Raw genomic sequence first — 22,457 nt, 5'->3', positions numbered from 1 at the left:
TTAATCTCCTTCTTCAATGACTTGATGCATACTAGTTCTTGAGATGAAGAACATATAGGCCTTCAATGTCCTGCCGTGCCTGTGCCAGTTGTGTTTGGACCAGTTGTTCAGTGGCTCGCCACCCACTGGTCTAGGTTCCAACTAATGTTCTCTGGCTACTTGCATTCTTGACTTTCTTTTTACTCCAGTCTGCAGTTTGCTGATCAGTTCATGTTCATTCTGATCAACACCTGATAACTCAGGACACCATATGCACGAAAGTAAACCACCTGCCAGCAAAAATATGTGGAACAACTGAATCTACAAGCCCTACCTTAGAAAAAAAAACTAAATACTGTGTCAGATTTTTCTCATATCCAAAGCACATCTAAATCTTAAGTCTTTGCAGCAGCTCGATCAGTTGCAAAGCACTTCTTTTAAGTTCTTTACACCCAGCCATTGCGTCACATTGTGTTGTGTTCGAGCATGTGACAGTAACACCCAGAAATCCCAAACATGGAACAAGTTACAGAAGCGAGTAGTGCAAGGGGCTGATAGTATATACAGAAAGTAGATGAAACATTACATTCATACTGTGTTCTAAGCCCTTCCTGGCCGCAAATCTAAAACATGTTTCTTCCCTAGAATAAGACATTCCAGGCACACTGTTTATTGTTCAATTGAAGGAGGAAAATTCAGAAATGGCAAAAATTGAGCCAAAATTTCAACAGCAAATAAAAAGCACCAGATTGCGTTGCTAAGAAGTCATGCAAGAGGGAAGAACAAGTGCAAACACAGTACACAGACGGAAGATAGCATCAAACATAATAGGTGTAGCATTAGATTGATACCATGCATGTACGTACTAAATTAAGAAAGCTTACAGTAGTTTCACCACCGGTGATATAAACTAGACTTCAAGAGTCAACCTGCTTCTTGCCCAGAACAAGTCAAGGCAAAACACCTGATAACTTCAGAACAGGAATGCGGTATACACAAAAGTGAAACATCTGAATCTACAAACCCCGTCTTTGAAACAGCAACTCAATACTGTGTCAGGTTTTTTCTTTCTCATATCCAAAGCGCGTCTTGAGTCTGATGCTCTTAGTAGCAACGGTGAGTTGCAAAGCAATATCTTAAATTCTTAAAAGCCATTGTGTCACAAAAGCAGGTTGCTACTATAAGGGGGTGAAGCATACACAGAAGTAGATGAAACTTTACATATGGACATGGCATTCATGCTATGTTCCACAGACGACCGGTGAGCAATTCTAAAACATGTTTCTTCACTGGAACAAGACATTGAGGAATTAATAAGGCCACCAGAGAACAACAGAGCGAGAACTCAGAAAACGGGCTAAAATTGAGCGAAAATTTCAGCAGCAAACAAACCAAATTGCTTTTTTTTTTTTGCGAGTGAAGAAAAAAACCAGATTGCATTGCTAAGAAGTACTAATGCAAGGGAAGAGGCAAGAGCACACAGAGACAATAGATAGCATCAATCACAATGGATGTAGCATTAGGTCGATACCATGTCCTAATTAAGCAGCTTACAGTAGTTCATTCCAACACAGGTGATCCAAACTACACTCCTAGAGTCAACTTGTTTCCTGCCTGGAATAAGTCAAGGCGGAGCGAGTTAAACTAGATAAAGTAGAGTTGTCGGCGCCTTCCGGAGATTTGCTATCAGACCAATTCAGAATTGCTGAGGTTGATCGTGTAGCTCGAGAGAAGATGAATGATGGTGAAAGGACGGGGGCCGGAGGAGACAAACTGCTTGTCCTCCTTGATGAAATTGACGACATCATATACCCTCTCGTCTTTCCCATCTCTGATGTTGTGCTTCCAGATGAAAGCAAATTTACCAACGTCTTGGGTGTAGTAGACACAGTCTGCCTCGACGGATGGGAACTTGGCGGCATCAACAACCAGGCACCTTTGATGGCCGATGAAGATGGTGTACCTGCCGAAAGTCTTCACGGGCATGAACGCCTGTTTCTTCGTTGGCTCAATGCCGAGAACCGCAACACGTTCCCATCCCTTTGTGATGAAAAAGACTTCCCCAACAAAATCCAGTAGGAAACACCTGACGTCGCTGCGATGTCCAAGAGGGTCAGCAGAGAAAAACTTGACGAAATCAACCTGAAGCTGCTTTGAAAAATCAAACAAATACTCCATGATAACTTTAGACTGCGCCACCGATACCCAGCCAGCACCATTGGAGTAGACGCTGCCGACCACCGCCTTCCTCATATAACTGTAAAAAACATGGTTGATGTTCCCGGCGATGAAACTTTCACTGTCCCGAAAAGCCCTGTAATACTTGGGAGTTGAGTCGCAGAGCACGATGAGATTGCGCGGAGTGCCGCCAGAGGAGAAGAAAACGGCAACGGACGCGTCCCGGGGCACAGGCGCCTTGAAAACGACCACGGCGCCTGTGAGAGGGTTGAGGACCCGAGCGGCGTGAGGTGGACTCCTGTCAGCCAGGACGAAGAAGCCGTTGGCAGTGGTGGTGACCACGTAGTAGTGGCGGAGCAGCGGGAGCTGCTTGCGAAGGAAGCGGCCGGTGGCGGTGTTCACCAAGACCCGGCAGCCGTCGCTCTGGAAGGCCCCGTCGACGTCGAGGACTGTCCAGAAGCGCGGGTGGAAGCGGGGGTCGGACGCGTCGCTCCTAGGGTCTTCGGTGGCGCACCGCCAGTTGTGGCAGACGGCGCGGAGGTCTACATAGCTGTCGACGTCGTTGGTGTCGAGGAGGCAGTGGCGATGCAGAGGACGAGGTCGGTCGGGAGTGAGGACCAGACGGCGGCCGCCATGGACGGAGGAACAGGGGCGGCCAAGGGCGTCGGAACCTCAACGCGGGTCGGCGCGGCCGCCATTGACGGAAGAACAGGGGCGCTCAAGGGCGTCGGAACCTCAACGCCGGTTGGTGCGGCCGCCATTGCCTCAGCTGGCTGCAAACCCCCATTGCCCCCGTACAAAAGACGCAACTTTTTAGCAAGCGAGCGGCGACGGAAACTTGAAAGGAGACAATCTCCGCCGTAAAGAAGCAGAAGAGGATTTAGTTACCAGATAGATCTAGCGAGGAGCAGCACCGATCAGAAGCAGGTGGGGTAAAATCGGATGGCGGCGGCGGCGGCGGCGGCTAGGGATTCCGGGTGGAAATGGGGGGAATGGTTCCGGGGAGAAGAAGAAAAGCGCGCACGTGTCCATTTTTACCCCCACTCTCCTCTGGATTATTTTGAAGATAAACAACGGAATAGAAGCTTTGGATCAAACGTGTGTCTTTACAGCATCTCCAGCCGCGCCCCCGACAGGCTCTCCTCATGCGTTTTTTCCGCGCCGGCGTCCAAAAATCGGCCCAGTCGCGTCCCCAGAAGCCCGTTTTTCCCCGGTTTGGACCGAAACTGGCGCCGGCGGACCCAGGCCGAACCCGGCGCGCTGGGGGCGCCCGGGGGCGCCGGGGCGAGCGGTTTTGGCACGAAAGAGCCGCGGGCCAGCCGCGTCAGCGACACGATGCCTCGTCTTCCCCCAGAACGCCTCGGTTTTCCGCGGGGAATCAAAGGCACGGCTGCCGCCGATCAGCCTTGCCATTGATTCCTCACGCGCGGCGCGGCGATGCCTCCCCTCCCGCCACGCGTACACACGGCGCGGGCTATAATACCAGCGGCTTCCCCTCACCTCTGGCCACACCAGCCCGAGCCCAAAACCAGCCGCCGAGCTCTGCCTCTCTCCCGTCCGCCGCCAAGCTCTGCCTATCTCCTTTTCCTCCCCTTCCCTTCCCTCATCGATGACCGAACGCTTCCCCGGCGACGCTGCGGCGGCCAACGGCTTCGGCCGCCGCTCTCTCTAGGAGTGGGAGGTGTACCTCCTGTTCGAGGCCAATATCCCGGTGCCGCCGGACACGTGCGCCGGGCCGACGGGATGGAGGCTCAGCAACGGGGGTGTCCCCATTCCCCCGGTGCCCGACGTCGAAGCGCGCCCCGGCATCTTCGCCGCCGAGTTCGACCGCGTGCGTTCGTCCCTGACGGACGAGCAGCGCGCCCTCCACCAGTACGCCGCCGACAACCGCGCGGCGTGGGCGGAGTACTTCCAGCACCGGCAGGCGCAGCGGCTGGCGTCCACGAATGGGGCGCCGGTGGTGGGCGGCGTCAAGAACAGCGACGGGCGCCGCGTCTGGTTGGGCGTCCTGGGCCGCACACTCCACGAGGTGCTGGCATATCTCGAGGCGGCAATGACCTGCCGCTGGCATACCCTGCCGCGGTGGCCGTCCCCCCCCTGCGCGCCGGAGCACCGGGCCATGGGTGCCCAGGAGGTTCGGCTCCTCCTCGTCTTCCTCCTCTCAGTCGTCCTCCCGCTCCTCCTCCCACTCTTCCGACTCGCCGGCGCTGTTCGGTGTTAGAGTACGTAATGGGCCTGGGCTGGCGGTATAGCCCATTAGTCTTAGGGTTAATTAGAGATAAGGATTGCTTGCTTGGGAGTCAAGTAAACCTCTCTATATAAAGAGAGGAGATGTATCAATCTAATCAAGCAAGAATTAAGAAGGAAATCCCTTCCCTCTTGCGCGGCCGTGGGCAAAAAGGCCCCCGGCCGGCCCTCTCGCGCCCTCCTTCTAGCAGCGCCATAACAATTTGGTATCAGCTAGCTTCGGTTCGATCATGTCTTCACCGCCGCCCAACCCTTTTCTCCCGCTGTCCTCCGTCGCGCCCGCCCCCGCCGTCCTCACCCCGGAGGAGGTGTCCGGGGCGCTGCGGGACCTAACCCAGGCGGTCCAGGAGATCCGCCTGTTCTTGGCCGGGTCCTACGGGCCGCACCAGGCTGTGCCGCCCATCGCCACCACGGTGCCGCCGTGGCTGCCGTGGCAGCCGCCGCACCAGGCGGCCCCCGCCGCGCTCGCCGGGCCACTGCAGCTGCCATCCACCGCCCCGCCCTGGCTGTAGTGGCAGCCGCCGCTCCCGGCGGCCTCGGCCGCGCTCGCCGGGCCGCTGCAGCAGCCGCTACAGCTGCCATCCACTGCCCCGCCCTGGCTGCAATGGCAGCCGCCGCTCCTGGCGGCCTCTGCCGCGCTTGCCGGCCGCTGCAGCAGCCGCTGCAGCTGCCATCCACCGCCCCGCCTTGGCTGCAGTGGCAGCCGCTGCTCCTGGTGGCCTCCGCCGCGCCCGGCGCTCCGCCGCAGCAGCCGCTGCAGCTGCAGCGGCCCCCGCCGGTCAGCTCCGGTCCCGCATCGAATGCGCCGGCGGGAGTCCCGATCCACCAGATCAAGTTCCTGCCATCGCCATCACCGCTTTCCCAGGGTGTCCCCATCCAGCAGATCAAGTTCCCGCCGTCGCCGTCACCGCTTCCGGCTTGGATCACTACCCGCCACGTGTCGGCGGCGGTGAGGCTGCAGGCTGCTGCGCGCAGCTTCCTAGCGCGTCGGCGTGTGCGGGAGATGCATGGTTGATGTCTACTACGCAACCTTCTTCTTGTAGACGTTGTTGGGCCTCCAAGTGCAGAGGTTTGTAGGACAGTAGCAAATTTCCCTCAAGTGGATGACCTAAGGTTTATCAATCCGTGGGAGGCGTAGGATGAAGATGGTCTCTCTCAAACAATCCTGCAACCAAATAACAAAGAGTCTCTTGTGTCCCCAACACACCGAATACAATGGTAAATTGTATAGGTGCACTAGTTCGGCGAAGAGATGGTGATACAAGTGCAATATGGATGGTAGATATAGGTTTTTGTAATCTGAAAATATAAAAACAGCAAGGTAACTAATGATAAAAGTGAGCACAACTGTATTGCAATGATAGGAAACAAGGCCTAGGGTTCATACTTTCACTAGTGCAAGTTCTCTCAACAATAATAACATAATTGGATCATATAACTATCCCTCAACATGCAACAAAGAGTCACTCCAAAGTCACTAATAGCGGAGAACAAACGAAGAGATTATGGTAGGGTACGAAACCACCTCAAAGTTATTCTTTCGGATCGATCTATTCAAGAGTTCGTACTAGAATAACACCTTAAGAAACATATCAACCAAAACCCTAATGTCACCTAGATACTCCAATGTCACCTCAAGTATCCGTGGGTATGATTATACGATATACATCACACAATCTCAGATTCATCTATTCAACCAACACATAGAACCTCAAAGAGTGCCCCAAAGTTTCTACCGGAGAATCAAGACGAAAACGTGTGCCAACCCCTATGCATAGGTTCATGGGCGGAACCCGCAAGTTGATCACCAAAACATACATCAAGTGAATCACGTGATATCCCATTGTCACCACAGATACGCACGGCAAGACATACATCAAGTGTTCTCAAATCATTAAAGACTCAATCCAATAAGATTACTTCAAAGGGAAAACTCAATCCATTACAAGAGAGTAGAGGGGGAGAAGCAACATAAGATCCAACTATAATAGCAAAGCTCGCGATACATCAAGATCGTGCCAAATCAAGAACACGAGAGAGAGAGAGAGATCAAACACATAGCTACTGGTACATACCCTCAGCCCCGAGGGTGAACTACTCCGTCCTCGTCATGGAGAGCGCCAGGATGATGAAGATGGCCACCGATGAGGGTTCCCCCCTCCGACAGGGTGCCGGAACAGGGTCCCGATTGGTTTTTGGTGGCTACAGAGGCTTGCGGCGGCGAAACTCCCGATCTATTCTGTTCCCCGAAGTTTTTAGGGTATATGGATATATATAGGAGGAAGAAGTACGTCAGGGGAGCCACGAGGGGCCCACGAGGGTGGAGGGCGCGCCCTATGGGGGTAGGCGCGCCCCCTGCCTCGTGCCTCCCTCGTTGCTTTCTTGACGTGGACTCCAAGTCTCCTGGGTTGCTTTCCTTCCAAAAATAACTTCTCCAGAAGGTTTCATTCCGTTTCGACTCCGTTTGATATTCCTTTTCTTTGAAACACTGAAACAAGGGAAAAAACAGGAACTGGCGCTGGGCTCTGGGTCAATAGGTTAGTCCCAAAAATAATATAAAAGTGTTTAATACAGCCCATAAACATCCAAAACAGATAATATAATAGCATGGAAAAAAATCAAAAATTATAGATACGTTGGAGACGTATCAGCATCCCCAAGCTTAATTCCTGCTCGTCCTCGAGTAGGTAAATGATAAAAACAGAATTTTTGATGTGGAATGCTACTTGGCATAATTTCAATGTAATTCTTCTTAATTGTGGTATGAATATTCAGATCCGAAAGATTCAAGACAAAAGTTTAATATTGACATAAAAATAATAATACTTCAAGCATACTAACAAAGCAATTATGTCTTCTCAAAATAACATGGCCAAAGAAAGTTATACCTACAAAATCATATAGTCTGGCTATGCTCTATCTTCACCACACAAAGTATTTAAATCATGCACAACCCCGATGACAAGCCAAGCAATTGTTTCATACTGTTGACATTCTCAAACTTCTTCAACCTTCACGCAATACATGAGTGTGAGCCATGGACATAGCACTATATGTGGAATAGAATGGTGGTTGTGGAGAAGACAAAAAGGGAGAAGATAGTCTCACATCAACTAGGCGTATCAATGGGCTATGGAGATGCCCATCAATAGATATCAATGTGAGTGAGTAGGGATTGCCATGCAACGGATGCACTAGAGCTATAAGTGTATGAAAGCTCAAAAAGAAACTAAGTGGGTGTTCATCCAACTCGCTTGCTCACGAAGACCTAGGGCATTTTGAGGAAGCCCATCATTGGAATATACAAGCCAAGTTCTATAATGAAAAATTCCCACTAGTATATGAAAGTGATATCATAGGAGACTCTCTATCATGAAGATCATGGTGCTACTTTGAAGCACAAGTGTGGTAAAAGGATAGTAACATTGTCCCTTCTCTCTTTTTCTCTCATTTTTTGGGCCTTCTCTTTTTTTATGGCCTCTTTTCTCTTCCCTTTTTTTATTTGGGCTTCTTTGGCCTCTTTTATTTATTTATTTTCGTCCGGAGTCTCATCCCGACTTGTGGGGGAATCATAGTCTCCATCATCCTTTCCTCACTGGGACAATGCTCTAATAATGATGATCATCACACTTTTATGTACTTACAACTCAAGAATTACAACTCGATACTTAGAACAAAATATGACTCTATATGAATGCCTCCGGCGGTGTACCGGGATGTGCAATGACTCATGAGTGACATGTATGAAAGAATTATGAATGGTGGCTTTGCCATAAATACAATGTCAACTACATGATCATGCAAAGCAATATGACAATGATGGAGCGTGTCATAATAAATGGAACGGTGGTAAATTGCATGGCAATATATCTCGGAATGGCTATGGAAATGCCATAATAGGTAGGTATGGTGGTTGTTTTGAGGAAGGCATATGGTGGGTGTATGATACCGGCGAAAGGTGCGCGGTATTAGAGAGGCTAGCAATGGTGGAAGGATGAGAGTGCGTATAATCCATGGACTCAACATTAGTCATAAAGAACTCATATACTTATTGCAAAGATCTATTAGTTATCGAAACGAAGTACTACGCGCATGCTCCTAGGGGGATAGATTGGTAGGAGAAGACCATCGCTCGTCCCCGACCGCCACTCATAAGGAAGACAATCAATAAATAAATCATGCTCCGACTTCATCACATAACGGTTCACCATACGTGCATGCTACGGGAATCACAAACTTTAACACAAGTATCTCTCAAATTCACAACTACTCAACTATCATGACTCTAATATCACCATCTTCATATCTCAAAACAATCATAAAGAATCAAACTTCTCATAGTGTTCAATGCACTTTATATGAAAGTTTTTACTAGTCTTGAATACCTAGCATATTAGGATTAAGCAAATTACCATGCTGTTTACGACTCTCAAAATAATATAAGTGAAGCATGAGAGTTCATCTATTTCTTTAAAATAAAACCACCGCCATGCTCTAAAAGGATATAAGTGAAGCACTAGAGCAAATGACAAACTACTCCGAAAGATATAAGTGAAGATCAATGAGTAGCCGAATACTTATGCAACTATGTGAAGACTCTCCCATTTAATAATTTCAGATCTTGCTATTTTATTCAAACATCAAGCAAAACAAAATAAAATGACATGACGCTCCAAGCAAAACACATATCATGTGGTGAATAAAAATATAGCTCCAAGTAAAGTTACCGATGGATGAAGACGAAAGAGGGGATGCCTTCCGGGGCATCCCCAAGCTTAGGCTCTTGGTTATCCTTTAATATTACCTTGGGGTGCCTTGGGCATCCCCAAGCTTAGGCTCTTTCCACTCCTTATTCCATAGTCCATCGAATCTTTACCCAAAACTTGAAAACTTCACAACACAAAACTTAACAGAAAACTCGTAATCTCCGTTAGCGAAAGAAAACAAAACACCACTTCATGGTACTGTAATGAACTCATTATTTATTTATATCGGTGTTAAACCTACTGTATTCCAACTTCTCTATGGTTTATAAACTATTTTACTAGCCATAGATTCATCAAAATAAGCAAGCAACACAATGAAAACAGAATCTGTCAAAAGCAGAACAGTCTGTAGTAATCTGTATCATACGTATACTTATGGAACTCCAAAAATTCTAAAATAAATTGGTGGACCTGAGGAATTTGTCTAGTAATCATCTGCAAAAAGAATCAACTAAATAGCACTCTCCAGTAAAAAGTTGTAGCTAATCTCGTGAGCGCTAAAGTTTCTGTTTTTTACAGCATGATCATAAAGACTTCACCCAAGTCTTCCCAAAGGTTCTACTTGGCACAAACACTAATTAAAAGATCAAAACACATCTAACCAGAAGCTAGATGTATTATTTATTCCTAAACAGAACCAAAAAGCAAGAAACTAAAATAAAATTGGGTTGCCTCCCAACAAGCGCTAACGTTTAACGCCCCTAGCTAGGCATGATGATTTCAATGATGCTCACATAATAGATAAGAATTGAAACATAAAGGGAGCATCATGAAGAATATGACTAGCACATTTAAGTCTAACCCACTTACTATGCATAGGGATTTTGTGAGCAAACAACTTATGGGAACAATAATCAACTAGCATAGGAAGGCAAAACAAGCATAACTTCAAAACTTTAAGCACATAGAGAGGAAACTTGATATTATTGCAATTCCTACAAGCATATATTCCTCCCTCATAATAATTTTCAGTAGCATCATGAATGAATTCAACAATATAACCAGCACCTAAAGCATTCTTTTCATGATCTACTTGCATAGAAAATTTACTACTCTCCACATAAGCAAAATTCTTCTCATTCGGAACAGTGGGAGTAAACTCAACAAAACAACTATCATGTGATTGAAAATTAAGATCAAGATGGCAAGTTTCATGGTTATCATTATTCTTTATAGCATACGTGTCATCACAATAATCATCATAGATAGGAGGCATGCTTTCATCATAATAAATTTGCACATCAAAACTTGGGGGACTAAACATATCATCTTCATAAAACATAGCATCCCCAAGCTTGTGGCTTTGCATATCATTAGCATCATGGGTATTCAAAGAATTCATACTAATAACATTGCAATCATGATCATCATTCACATATTTTATGCCAAGCATTCTATGTAATTCTTCTTCTAGTACTTGAGCACAGTTTTCCTTTCCATCATACTTACGAAAGATATTAAAAAGATTAAGCGTATGAGACAAACTCAATTCCATTTTTTTGGTAGTTTTCTTTTATAAACTAAACTAGTGCTAAAACAAGAAACAAAAAGATTCGATTGCAAGATCTAAAGATATACCTTCAAGCACTCACCTCCCCGGCAACGGCGCCAGAAGTTGCTTGATGTCTACTACGCAACCTTCTTCTTGTAGACGTTGTTGGGCCTCCAAGTGCAGAGGTTTGTAGGACAGTAGCAAATTTCCCTCAAGTGGATGACCTAAGGTTTATCAATCCGTGGGAGACGTAGGATGAAGATGGTCTCTCTCAAACAACCCTGCAACCAAATAACAAAGAGTCTCTTGTGTCCCCAACACACCCAATACAATGGTAAATTGTATAGGTGCACTAGTTTGGCGAAGAGATGGTGATACAAGTGCAATATGGATGGTAGATATAGGTTTTTGTATTCTGAAAATATAAAAACAGCAAGGTAACTAATGATAAAAGTGAGCACAAACGGTATTGCAATGATAGGAAACAAGGCCTAGGGTTCATACTTTCACTAGTGCAAGTTCTCTCAACAATAATAACATAATTGGATCATATAACTATCCCTCAACATGCAACAAAGAGTCACTCCAAAGTCACTAATAGCGGAGAACAAACGAAGAGATTATGGTAGGGTACGAAACCACCTCAAAGTTATTCTTCCGGATCGATCTATTCAAGAGTTCGTACTAGAATAACACCTTAAGAAACATATCAACCAAAACCCTAATGTCACCTAGATACTCCAATGTCACCTCAAGTATCCGTGGGTATGATTATACGATATACATCACACAATCTCAGATTCATCTATTCAACCAACACATAGAACCTCAAAGAGTGCCCCAAAGTTTCTACCGGAGAATCAAGACGAAAACGTGTGCCAACCCCTATGCATAGGTTCATGGGCGGAACCCGCAAGTTGATCACCAAAACATACATCAAGTGAATCACGTGATATCCCATTGTCACCACAGATATGCACGGCAAGACATACATCAAGTGTTCTCAAATCATTAAAGACTCAATCCGATAAGATTACTTCAAAGGGAAAACTCAATCCATTACAAGAGAGTAGAGGGGGAGAAGCAACATAAGATCCAACTAGCAAAGCTCGCGATACATCAAGATCGTGCCAAATCAAGAACACGAGAGAGAGAGAGAGAGAGATCAAACACATAGCTACTGGTACATACCCTCTGCCCCGAGGGTGAACTACTCCCTCCTCGTCATGGAGAGCGCCGGGATGATGAAGATGGCCACCGGTGAGGGTTCCCCCCTCCGGCAGGGTGCCGGAACAGGGTCCCGATTGGTTTTTGGTGGCTACAGAGGCTTGCGGCGGCGAAACTCCCGATCTATTCTGTTCCCCGAAGTTTTTAGGGTATATGGATATATATAGGAGGAAGAAGTACGTCAGGGGAGCCACGAGGGTGGAGGGCGCGCCCTAGGGGGGTAGGCGCGCCCCCCTGCCTCGTGCCTCCCTCGTTGCTTTCTTGACGTGGACTCCAAGTCTCCCGGGTTGCTTTCCTTCCAAAAATAACTTCTCCAGAAGGTTTCATTCCGTTTCGACTCCGGTTGATATTCCTTTTCTTCGAAACACTGAAACAAGGGAAAAAACTGGAACTGGCACTGGGCTCTGGGTCAATAGGTTAGTCCCAAAAATAATATAAAAGTGTTTAATACAGCCCATAAACATCCAAAACAGATAATATAATAGCATGGAACAATAAAAAATTATAGATACGTTGGAGACATATCAATGGTCTACAGCTGCCGCTCCTCCCAGTTGTCCTTCGCTGCGCAAAGGACCTCGATCTCGTCCCCATGGACAGTGACCTCAAAGTCTGCGACATCGGCGGTTGGGGGGCGCACCCCTCCTTATCATTCTCCATCGCAAGCCCTCCACTCTTCTCTGTGCGGTGCAGACCAACAGCCGTCCGGCGGGGAGAAGGCAGGGTGTTACCGACAGGAACGCACCGCGTCCCAACTGCTGCAGTGGCTGGTGTCCATGGGATCCAGGTGGCTGTACACGTGCACGTCCGATGTGCGGATGGTGTCCACTTTTTGTTAAGGGGTCCAAAATAAAGCGTCCCAGTCCATTTCAGGTTGAGAGTAATAAAACAAGCCGAGATGTAAAAGACTTGTTTTTAGGTGTTAGGTTTGTGTTGCGTCGAGTCATGGTTATAAGTTGGTTAGGCTGCAGCTCGAGGACAAGCTGCATGTCCAGGTGGGGTGTAGTGTTAGAGTACGTAATGGGCCTGGGCTGGCGGTTGATACGTCCATTTTGCATCATGCTTTTATATCGATGTTTATTGCATTATGGGCTGTTATTACATATTATGTCACAATACTTATGCCTATTCTCTCTTATTTTACAAGGTTTACATAAGGAGGGAGAATGCCGGCAGCTGGAATTCTGGGCTGGAAAAGGAGCAAATATTAGAGACCTATTCTGCACAACTCCAAAAGTCCTGAAACTCCACGAAAGTTATTTTTGGAAATAATAAAAAATACTGGAAGAAGAATCTACGTCATGGGGGGCCTCCACCTGTCCACGAGGGTGGGGGGCGCGCCCTACCCCCCTGGGCGCGCCCCCTGCCTCGTGGGCCCCCTTGTTGGCTCTCCGATGCCCATCTTCTGGTATATGAAGTCTTTCGTCCGAAGAAAAATCATAAGCAAGCTTTCGGGACGAGACTCCGCCGCCACGAGGCGGAACCTTGGCGGAACCAATCTAGGGCTCCGGCAGAGCTGCTCTGTCAGGGACACTTCCCTCCGGGAGGGGGAAATCATCACCATAGTCATCACCAACGCTCCTCTCATCGGGAGAGGGAAATCTCCATCAACATCTTGACCAGCACCATCTCCTCTCAAATCCTAGTTCATCTCTTGTATCCAACTCTTGTCTCTAAGTCTGGGATTGGTACCTGTAGGTTGCTAGTAGTGTTGATTACTCCTTGTAGTTGATGCTAGTTGGTTTATTTGGTGGAAGATCATATGTTCAGATCCTTTATGCATATTAATACCCCTCTGATTATGAACATGAATATGCTTTGTGAGTAGTTACGTTTGTTCCTGAGGACATGGGAGAAGTCTTGATATTAGTAGTCATGTGAATTTGGTATTCGTTCGATATTTTGATGAGATTTATGTTGTCTATCCTCTAGTGGTGTTATGTGAACGTCGACTACATAACACTTCACCATTACTTGGGCCTAGAGGAAGGCATTGGGAAGTAATAAGTAGATGATGGGTTGCTAGAGTGATAGAAGGTTAAACCCTAGTATATGCGTTGCTTCGTAAGGGGCTGATTTGGATCCATATGTTTCATGCTATGGTTAGGTTTACCTTAATACTTTTGTTGTAGTTGCGGATGCTTGCAATAGAGGTTAATCATAAGTGGATGCTTGTCCAAGTAAGGGCAGCACCCAAGCACCGGTCCACCCACATATCAAATTATCAAAGTACCGAACGCGAATCATTTGAACGTGATAAAAACTAGCTTGACGATAATTCCCATGTGTCCTCGGGAGCGCTTTTCTCTATATAAGAGTTTGTCCAGGCTTATCCTTTGCTACAAAAAGGATTGGGCCACCTTGCTGCACTTTATTTACTTTTGTTACTTGTTGCTCGTTACCAATTATCTTATCACAAAACTATTTGTTACCTATAATTTCAGTGCTTGCAGAGAATACCTTGCTGAAAACCGCTTCTCATTTCCTTCTGCTCCTCGTTGGGTTCGACACTCTTACTTATCTAAAGGACTACGATAGATCCCCTATACTTGTGGGTCATCAAGACTCTTTTCTGGCGCCGTTGCCGGGGAGTGAAGCGCCTTTGGTAAGGAAAAATTTATATAGTGTGCTGAAATTTACTGTCACTGGTTACTATGGATAGTAATCCTCTGAGGGGCTTGTTCGGGGTATCTTCACCCCGACCAGTAGAGCAAAGAGTTGCTCCTCAACCTACTGAACCTACTGAAAATGAAAAGGTCTACTTTGAAATTCCTTCGGGTATGTTGGAAAAACTGCTAGCTAATCCTTTTGCAGGAGATGGAACAATGCATCCTGATGAGCACCTAATCTATGTGGATGAAGTTTGTGGATTATTTAAGCTTGCAGGTATACCCGATGATGTTATTAAGAAGAAGGTCTTCCCTTTATCTTTGAAGGGAGATGCATTGACATGGTATAGGCTATGTGATGATACGGGGTCATGGAATACAAACGATTAAAATTGGAATTTCATCAGAAGTTTTATCCTATGCATCTTGTTCATCGTGATCGCAATTATATATATAATTTTTGGCCTCGCGAAGGAGAAAGCATCGCTCAAGCTTGGGGGAGGCTTAAATCAATGTTATATTCATGCCCCAATCATGAGCTCCCAAGAGAAATAATTATTCAAAGTTTTTATGCTCGGCTTTCTGATAACAATCGCACCATGCTCGATACTTCTTGTGCTGGCTCTTTTATGATGAAGACTATTGAATTCAAATGGAACTTATTGGAAAGAATTAAATGCAACTCTGAAGATTGGGATCTCGACGAAGGTAAGGAGTCAGGTATGACACCTAAGTTTGATTGTGTTAAATCTTTTATGGATACCGATGTTTTTCGCAAATTTAGCACTAAATATGGACTTGACTCTGAGATAGTAGCTTCTTTCTGTGAATCTTTTGCTGCTTATGTTGATCTCCCTAGGAGAAGTGATTTAAATATCATCCTCCCATAGAAGTAAAAGTAGCTGCACCTATTAAAGTTGAAGAAAAGACTATCACTTATAATGATCCTATTGTTCCTACTGCTTATGTTGAAAAACCACCTTTCCCTGTTAGGATAAAGGATCACGCTAAAGCTTCAACTGTGGTTTGTAAAAGCAATATTAGAACTTATACACCTCCTGAGCAAGTTAAAGTTGAACCTAATATTGCTATTGTTAAAGATCTCTTGTCTGATAATATCGATGGGCATGTTATTCATTTCCGTGATGAAACTGCTAGAATTGCCAAACCTTGTGCTAAAGATAAACATAGACCTGTGGTAGGCATGCCTGTTATTTCTGTTAAAATAGGAGATCATTGTTATCATGGCTTATGTGACATGGGTGCCAGTGCTAGTGCTATACCTCATGACTTATACAAAGAAATTATGCATGATATTGCACCTACTGAGTTAGAAGAAATTGATGTCACAATTAAACTTGCCAATAGAGATACTATATCGCCAATTGGAATTGTTAGAGATGTTGAAGTCTTGTGTGGGAAAACTAAATATCCTGTTGATTATATTTGGTAGACCCTTCTTGAACACTGTTAATGCTAAGATAGACTGCGAAAAGGATGTTGTTACTATTGGTTTGGGTGATATGTCTCATGAGTTTAATTTCTCTAAATTTAGTAGACAACACCGTGAAGAGGAATTGCCTAGTAAGGATGAAATTATTGGTCTTGCTTCTATTTCCGTACCTCCTAGTGATCCTTTAGAACAATATTTGCTAGACCATGAAAATGATATGTTTATGAATGAAAGAAGGGAAATAGATGAAGTATTCTTTAAACAGGAACCTATCCCGAAGCACAATTTGCCTGTTGAAATCCTAGGGGATCCTCCTCCACCCAAGGGTGATCCCGTGTTTGAGCTTAAACCGTTACTTGATACTCTTAAATATGCTTATCTTGATGAAAAGAAGATATATCCTGTTATTATTAGTGCTAACCTTTCAGAGCATGAAGAAGAGAGATTATTGAAAACTCTGAAGAAGCACCGTGCTGCTATTGGATATACTCTTGATGATCTTAAGGGCATTAGTCTCACTCTATGTCAACATAAAATAAATTTGGAGAAAGATGCCAAACCAGTTCGTGATCACCAACGACGGCTGAATCCTAAGATGAAAGAAGTGGTAAGAAAGGAAATTCTAAAGCTCCTTGAGGCAGGTATAATTTATCCCGTTGCTGATAGTCAGTGGGTAAGTCATGTCCATTGTGTCCCTAAGAAGGGAGGTATTACTGTTGTTCCTAATGATAAAGATGAATTGATTCCACAAAGAATTATTACATGTTATAGAATGGTAATTGATTTCCGCAAATTAAATAAGGCTACTAAAAAGATCATTACCCCTTACCTTTTATTGATAAAATGCTAGAAAGATTATCCAAACATACACATTTTTGCTTTCTAGATGGTTATTCTGGTTTCTCTCAAATACCTGTGTCAGCCGATGATCAATCAAAGACCACTTTTACTTGTCCTTTCGGTACTTTTTCTTATAGACGTATGCCTTTTGGTTTATGTAATGCACCTTCTACCTTTCAAAGATGCATGATGGCTATATTCTCTGACTTTTGTGAAAAGATTTGTGAGGTTTTCATGGACGATTTCTCCGTTTATGGATCCTCTTTTGATGATTGCTTGAGCAACCTTGATCGAGTTTTGCAGAGATGTGAAGAAACTAATCTCGTCTTGAATTGGGAAAGTGCCACTTTATGGTTAATGAAGGTATTGTCTTGGGACATAAAGTTTCTGAAAGAGGTATTGAAGTTGATAAAGCCAAGGTTGACGCTATTGAAAAGATGCCATGTCCCAAGGACATCAAAGGTATAAGAAGTTTCCTTGGTCACGCCGGTTTTTATAGGAGGTTCATTAAGGACTTCTCAAAAATTTCTCGGCCTCTGACTAATTTATTGCAAAAAGATATACCGTTTGTCTTTGATGATGATTGTGTAGAAGCATTTGAAATACTTAAGAAAGCATTGATCTCTGCACCTATTGTTCAGCCACCTGATTGGAATTTACCCTTTGAAATTATGTGTGATGCTAGTGATTATGCTGTAGGTGCTGTTCTAGGGCAAAGAGTTGATAAGAAATTAAATGTTATTCAATATGCTAGTAAAACTCTAGACAATGCTCAGAGAAATTATGCTACTATTGAAAAAGAATTCTTAGCAGTTGTATTTGCTTGTGATAAGTTCGGACCTTATATTGTTGATTCTAAAGTAACTATTCACACTGATGATGCTGCTATTAAATATCTTATGGAAAATAAAGATGCTAAACCTAGACTTATTAGATGGGTTCTCTTTCTACAAGAATTTGATTTGCATATTATTGATTGAAAGGGAGCTGAGAACCCTGTTGCAGACAACTTGTCTAGGTTAGAAAATGTTCTTGATGACCCACTACCTATTGATGATAGCTTCCCTGATGAGCAATTAAATGTTGTAAATACTTCTCGTACTGCTCCATGGTATGCTGATTATGCCAGTTACGTTGTTGCTAAATTTATACCACCTAGTTTCACATACCAACAAAAGAAAAAGTTTTTCTACGATTTGAGACATTACTTTTGGGATGACCCACATCTTTATAAAGAAGGAGTAGATGGTGTTATTAGACTTTGTGTACCTGAGCATGAACAGGAATAGATCCTACGCATGTGTCATTCCGAGGCTTATGGAGGACACCACGCTGGAGACAGAACTGCACATAAGGTATTTGTTGAGGATATAGACCTTAGAGTCACCCGCCAGGAGGGGCCGGGTTACTCTTCGGATGATCATTGCCAGAAGCCCGGAGCCAAGTTTCAAGATGATGGGCCAGAGATGGGCTGAGACCCGGATATGGCTTAAAGCCTGTAGTTACAATCATTGTTATAGTAGACTTGTAGTGTAAGGCAGGTATTGCTTAGAGTCCGAGCCGGATGCTCTTATGAGCCGGCCGGGACTCTAAGGGCTGCTGGGCGTCAACCTCCCTACATAAAGGGAGGACCCGGCAGCGGTTTAAGGGCGACAACAATCTGATCGAGAGCCGGGCATAGCTGTTTAGCTCCATGGCGATCGTAACCCTAATCAATAACACCTCAAACTGGACGTAGGCTTTTACCTTCACCGTAAGGGGCCGAACCAGTATAAATCCTCGTGTTCCTTGTCCCACATAACCCCTTCAAGCTTCCTAGCTGCGATGGTTCCACGACTAAGTCCTAGCTCGAGGACATCTGCCGTGACAATTCCACGACAGTTGGCGCCCACCGTGGGGCTGGCGCACGGTGGATTTGAGTTCTTGAAGGGCAGCTTCGAAGGGCTCAAGGGATACGCTGTGGGCCGGATGACCAAGAGTCGTCGCGGCAAGCTCTACATCGACGATGCGGACTGGGGCCCCGACGCCGGCTCAATTGAGTACGGGTACCGGGTCCCCTTTGGCGGAATTCATGTCTTCATCGGCAAGATCGGTGAGCCGGGCCCCGAGCCGGATCTCCGCGCCGATCTCTTCGAAATGGCTCAGCGCGCACGACCTGCCCGGGCCCGGCCTGCCTTAAAGCGCGTTTTTGTGGGATGCATCCATGGAGGGCCCTCTGATCCATCGGGGTCCGGTGATGAGGCGGCCGCCGGCTCTGACGGCGAGTCGGCCACCGATGAGTCAAACTCGTTGTACCAACTTCAAGATGGTAGGCTCATGGGTTGTTCCGATGGCGACAGTATTCCGGACCTTTTTGAGCCGCCAAGTCAGGTCAGAGTTTTTATGGCCGGTGCGCAGCCTGTTCAAAACCCCGCTGCTGGAGCGGGAAACCCGGTGCCTTCTCCGGCTCAGGTGCTGATGGATCTCACGGACAAGATGACGGCCCTACTAACCGCCACGGTCGACCCGGCGGATCAAGCCCAGCATGATGCGGAGGTGGCGCAGTTAAAATTAGATCTGATAAAGGCTAAAGAGGATCTTGCAGCGGAAGGGATCAGGCTGGCTGCGGAGCGGGCGGCTCTCGATTCCCAGACTCAGCTAATTTAGGCGCAGTCCTTCCAGCTCACGATGGATCGGAACGCGGCCAACGAGGTCATGAGGAGGAGGCATCAGAAGGCCCAGTCTCGACTCCCGCCGGTTTACGATCCACGCAATCTCTTCAACACGCCGGGTGCAGGGTCTAGTAACCCGCCAGGGGTCATTGCGCCCGGGTCTAGACCCCTTATTCAGCCACGAGTGATGGGGCCTCCCCAGGTGCCCCCTGCCCCGCCTCAGTATGTGCCAATACCCCCGGGTCATTATGATAACCCGCTAGAGAACATGGTGGCTGCGGCAGCACGGCTGGCGGCTCTCCCCGTTGACGGCGATTCTCCGGCGGCCATCGAAACCCGCCGGGTCAGGGAACTCCTGCAGACGGCACTAGCACAGCAAGAGGCGTACTCCTATAGCCGTGACAGGATCCACTCGACCCCTCGTCCAGGCCAGAGCCCGAGTTACAGCCGGCACATGGTCTCAGCAACCGGTTCAAGTAATGTGCGACGCCATGACCCGCCCCCTGGCCATGGCCCGGCTCATAATGGAGCCTTCTACGCAACAGACCAAGCGCGGCAAGAGGCGGAGCAGGCGCCTCAATTGACGGCTTATCAGACCCCCCTGGCTTATCCGACGACGTCCGTTGATGTGGGAATTTCTACCAGGACCGGGGGAGTCCCTTGTTTGGTACCAGCCATCCGCAATGAACGTCTACCTAAGGACTTCAAGGGCCCTAGGAAGGTGCCTAACTACACAGCGGACTTACAGCCTGCAGCCTGGATTGAGAGTTATGAGATGGCTATGGAATTGCTGGAGGTCAGTGAGGCATCCATGGCCAAATATTTCACCATGATGTTAGATGGAACTGCCCGCACGTGGTTGAAAGGGTTACCGCCGAACTCCATTGGGTCTTGGGCGGAGCTGAAAGCCCGGTTCATTCAAAACTTCAAGGATACCTGCAGGCAGTCTATGTCAATTGTGGATTTGACTAACTGTAAGCAGCAGGAGGGTGAGTCCACGACCCATTGGGTTCGCCGGGTCAAGGAAATCATACATTCATCAGATAAGATGGATGCCGGCTCTGCAGTCTTAATGTTGGAACAGAACTGTCGCTTTGTGCCCCTTAAGATGAAGCTTGGGCGGCTCAAGCGCGACTGCACCGATATGGGTACCCTAATGGCGGCTCTTGTCAAGTACGCTGATTCCGATGGTATCAAGGATCCCCCTTCAGACGATGAAAGGGCAGGGAAGGGAAAGAAGAATGGCAACGGCAAGGGTCCTCAGTTTAACCCGGGGAACCAAGGAGGAGGCAAGCGTAAGGCCGATGGCAGCCTAGAGTTTGTAGCCAACACCAACTCTCAAGGTAATAACCAGCGACGCAAGGGGAGGCCCCCTCCCCGAGGCGGCGGGTCAGGACCTTCTCTGGAGCAGCTGTTGAATGAACCTTGTCCGAGGTACGGCTCTAGAGAGAAGCCAGCAACTCATTTGTGGAAGGATTGTGCTATCATGAAGGCCTTTAAAAACTACAATGGTCCGGGTGGCGGCTCAGGTGCCGGCGGCTCAGGCGCCGGCGGCTTTCATGGCCCGAGCGGCGGCTCAAATTCCGGTCCTCAGAACGGTCAAGGAGGCTTTAATCAACAGTCTGGTCAGGGTCATCAACAGCAGCAGGGGGGTTATCAGACCAACCCGAAGCAGCTTAGCGGTGGACAGTATCACGTGTTCACCACTAGTTTGTGTAAACGAGAAGAGAAGATTCAAAAGAGGGCTGTTAATGCTGTTGAGCCGGCGGTTCCACGCTACTTGCGGTGGTCTGAGCAGCCTATAGTGTGGAGCAGGGAGGATCACCCTCCCCGGGTGGATAACCCGGGCCACTTGGCCTTAGTGGTGGCTCCTCAGGTGGGAGGCTATAAGTTCACAAAGGTGCTCATGGATGGAGGCAGCAGCATCAATATCCTCTATTATGAGACTTTCTGTCGTATGGGGCTAGTCGATAAGAACCTCAGCCAGTCAAACACGATCTTCCATGGCGTAGTACCCGGTAAGTCGGCTTATCCAGTCGGCAAGATCGAACTGGAAGTGGCTTTTGGCGATGAGAACAACTACAGGGTGGAGAAGTTGACCTTTGAGGTGGTCAAGATAAGAAGTCCATACCACGCTATATTTGGACGGCCGGCTTACGCCAAGTTCATGGCACGGCCGTGTTATGTATACTTACAGCTCAAAATGCCGGGTCACAATGGGACCATTACGGTTCACGGCAGCCGGAAAGTGGCTCTGGAGTGTGAGGAAGGTGATGCAGCCTATGCAGAGTCTGTTTGCGCCATAGAGGAGTTGAAATTTTATAAAGACAATGTTGACCCAACAGATATGACCTCTTTGAAAAAGCCAACCACGGAGAATGAACCAGCAATGAAGTTTAAGTCAGCTGATGAGACTAAACTTGTTGATTTTGTTCCAGGTGACTCGTCTCAGCAGTTTAGCATCAGTGCAAATCTGGACCCGAAATAGGAAAGCGCGCTCATCGAGTTCATCCGTGAGAATAGGGACATCTTCGCGTGGAAACCTTCTGACATGCCAGGTGTACCTAGAGAACTCGCTGAGCACACTCTCAATGTTGATCCAAAATTTAAGCCGGTCCGACAGTTCCTTCGACGGTTTAACGAAGAGAGGCGGAAAGCTATCGGTGAAGAAGTGGCCCGGCTCTTGGCGGCCGGGTTCATTGTTGAGGTTTTTCACCCAGAGTGGTTGGCTAACCCGGTGCTCGTACTCAAGAAGAACGGCACCTGGCGAATGTGTGTGGACTACACGGACTTGAACAAGGCGTGTCCGGCTGATTCTTTTGCTCTCCCCCGTATTGATCAAATCATTGATGCTACGGCAGGTTGTGCACGCTTAAGTTTCTTGGATGCTTATTCCGGGTATCATCAGATGAAGATGGCAGTTAAGGACCAGGAGAAGACGGCGTTCATCACTCCCTTTGGAGCCTTCTGCTATGTGTCTATGCCCTTTGGGCTCAAGTGTGCGCAGGCGACTTA

The 22,457-nt window shown here is 47.0% G+C and overlaps 1 protein-coding gene across 1 annotated transcript; it reads right to left on the bottom strand.

Moving 5' to 3' along the window:
* Positions 1 to 1,520: 1,520 nt before the first annotated feature.
* On the bottom strand, positions 1,521 to 3,570 carry LOC109763953 (uncharacterized). Its single transcript, XM_073495639.1, has 2 exons — positions 3,399 to 3,570; positions 1,521 to 2,828 (listed from the first exon to the last, which is right to left on the bottom strand). Exons 1-2 carry the CDS (start codon positions 3,568 to 3,570, stop codon positions 1,666 to 1,668), a joined length of 1,335 nt encoding a protein of 444 aa, XP_073351740.1. The 3' UTR covers positions 1,521 to 1,665.
* Between the last annotated feature and the right edge of the window lie 18,887 nt (positions 3,571 to 22,457).

The sequence above is a fragment of the Aegilops tauschii genome, chromosome 3 (assembly GCF_002575655.3).
Source record: "Aegilops tauschii subsp. strangulata cultivar AL8/78 chromosome 3, Aet v6.0, whole genome shotgun sequence".
In the NCBI taxonomy this organism is placed as follows: Eukaryota; Viridiplantae; Streptophyta; class Magnoliopsida; order Poales; family Poaceae; genus Aegilops; species Aegilops tauschii.
Note: the sequence above shows the minus strand (reverse complement) of the source record. Positions and strands in the feature narration are given on the sequence as shown.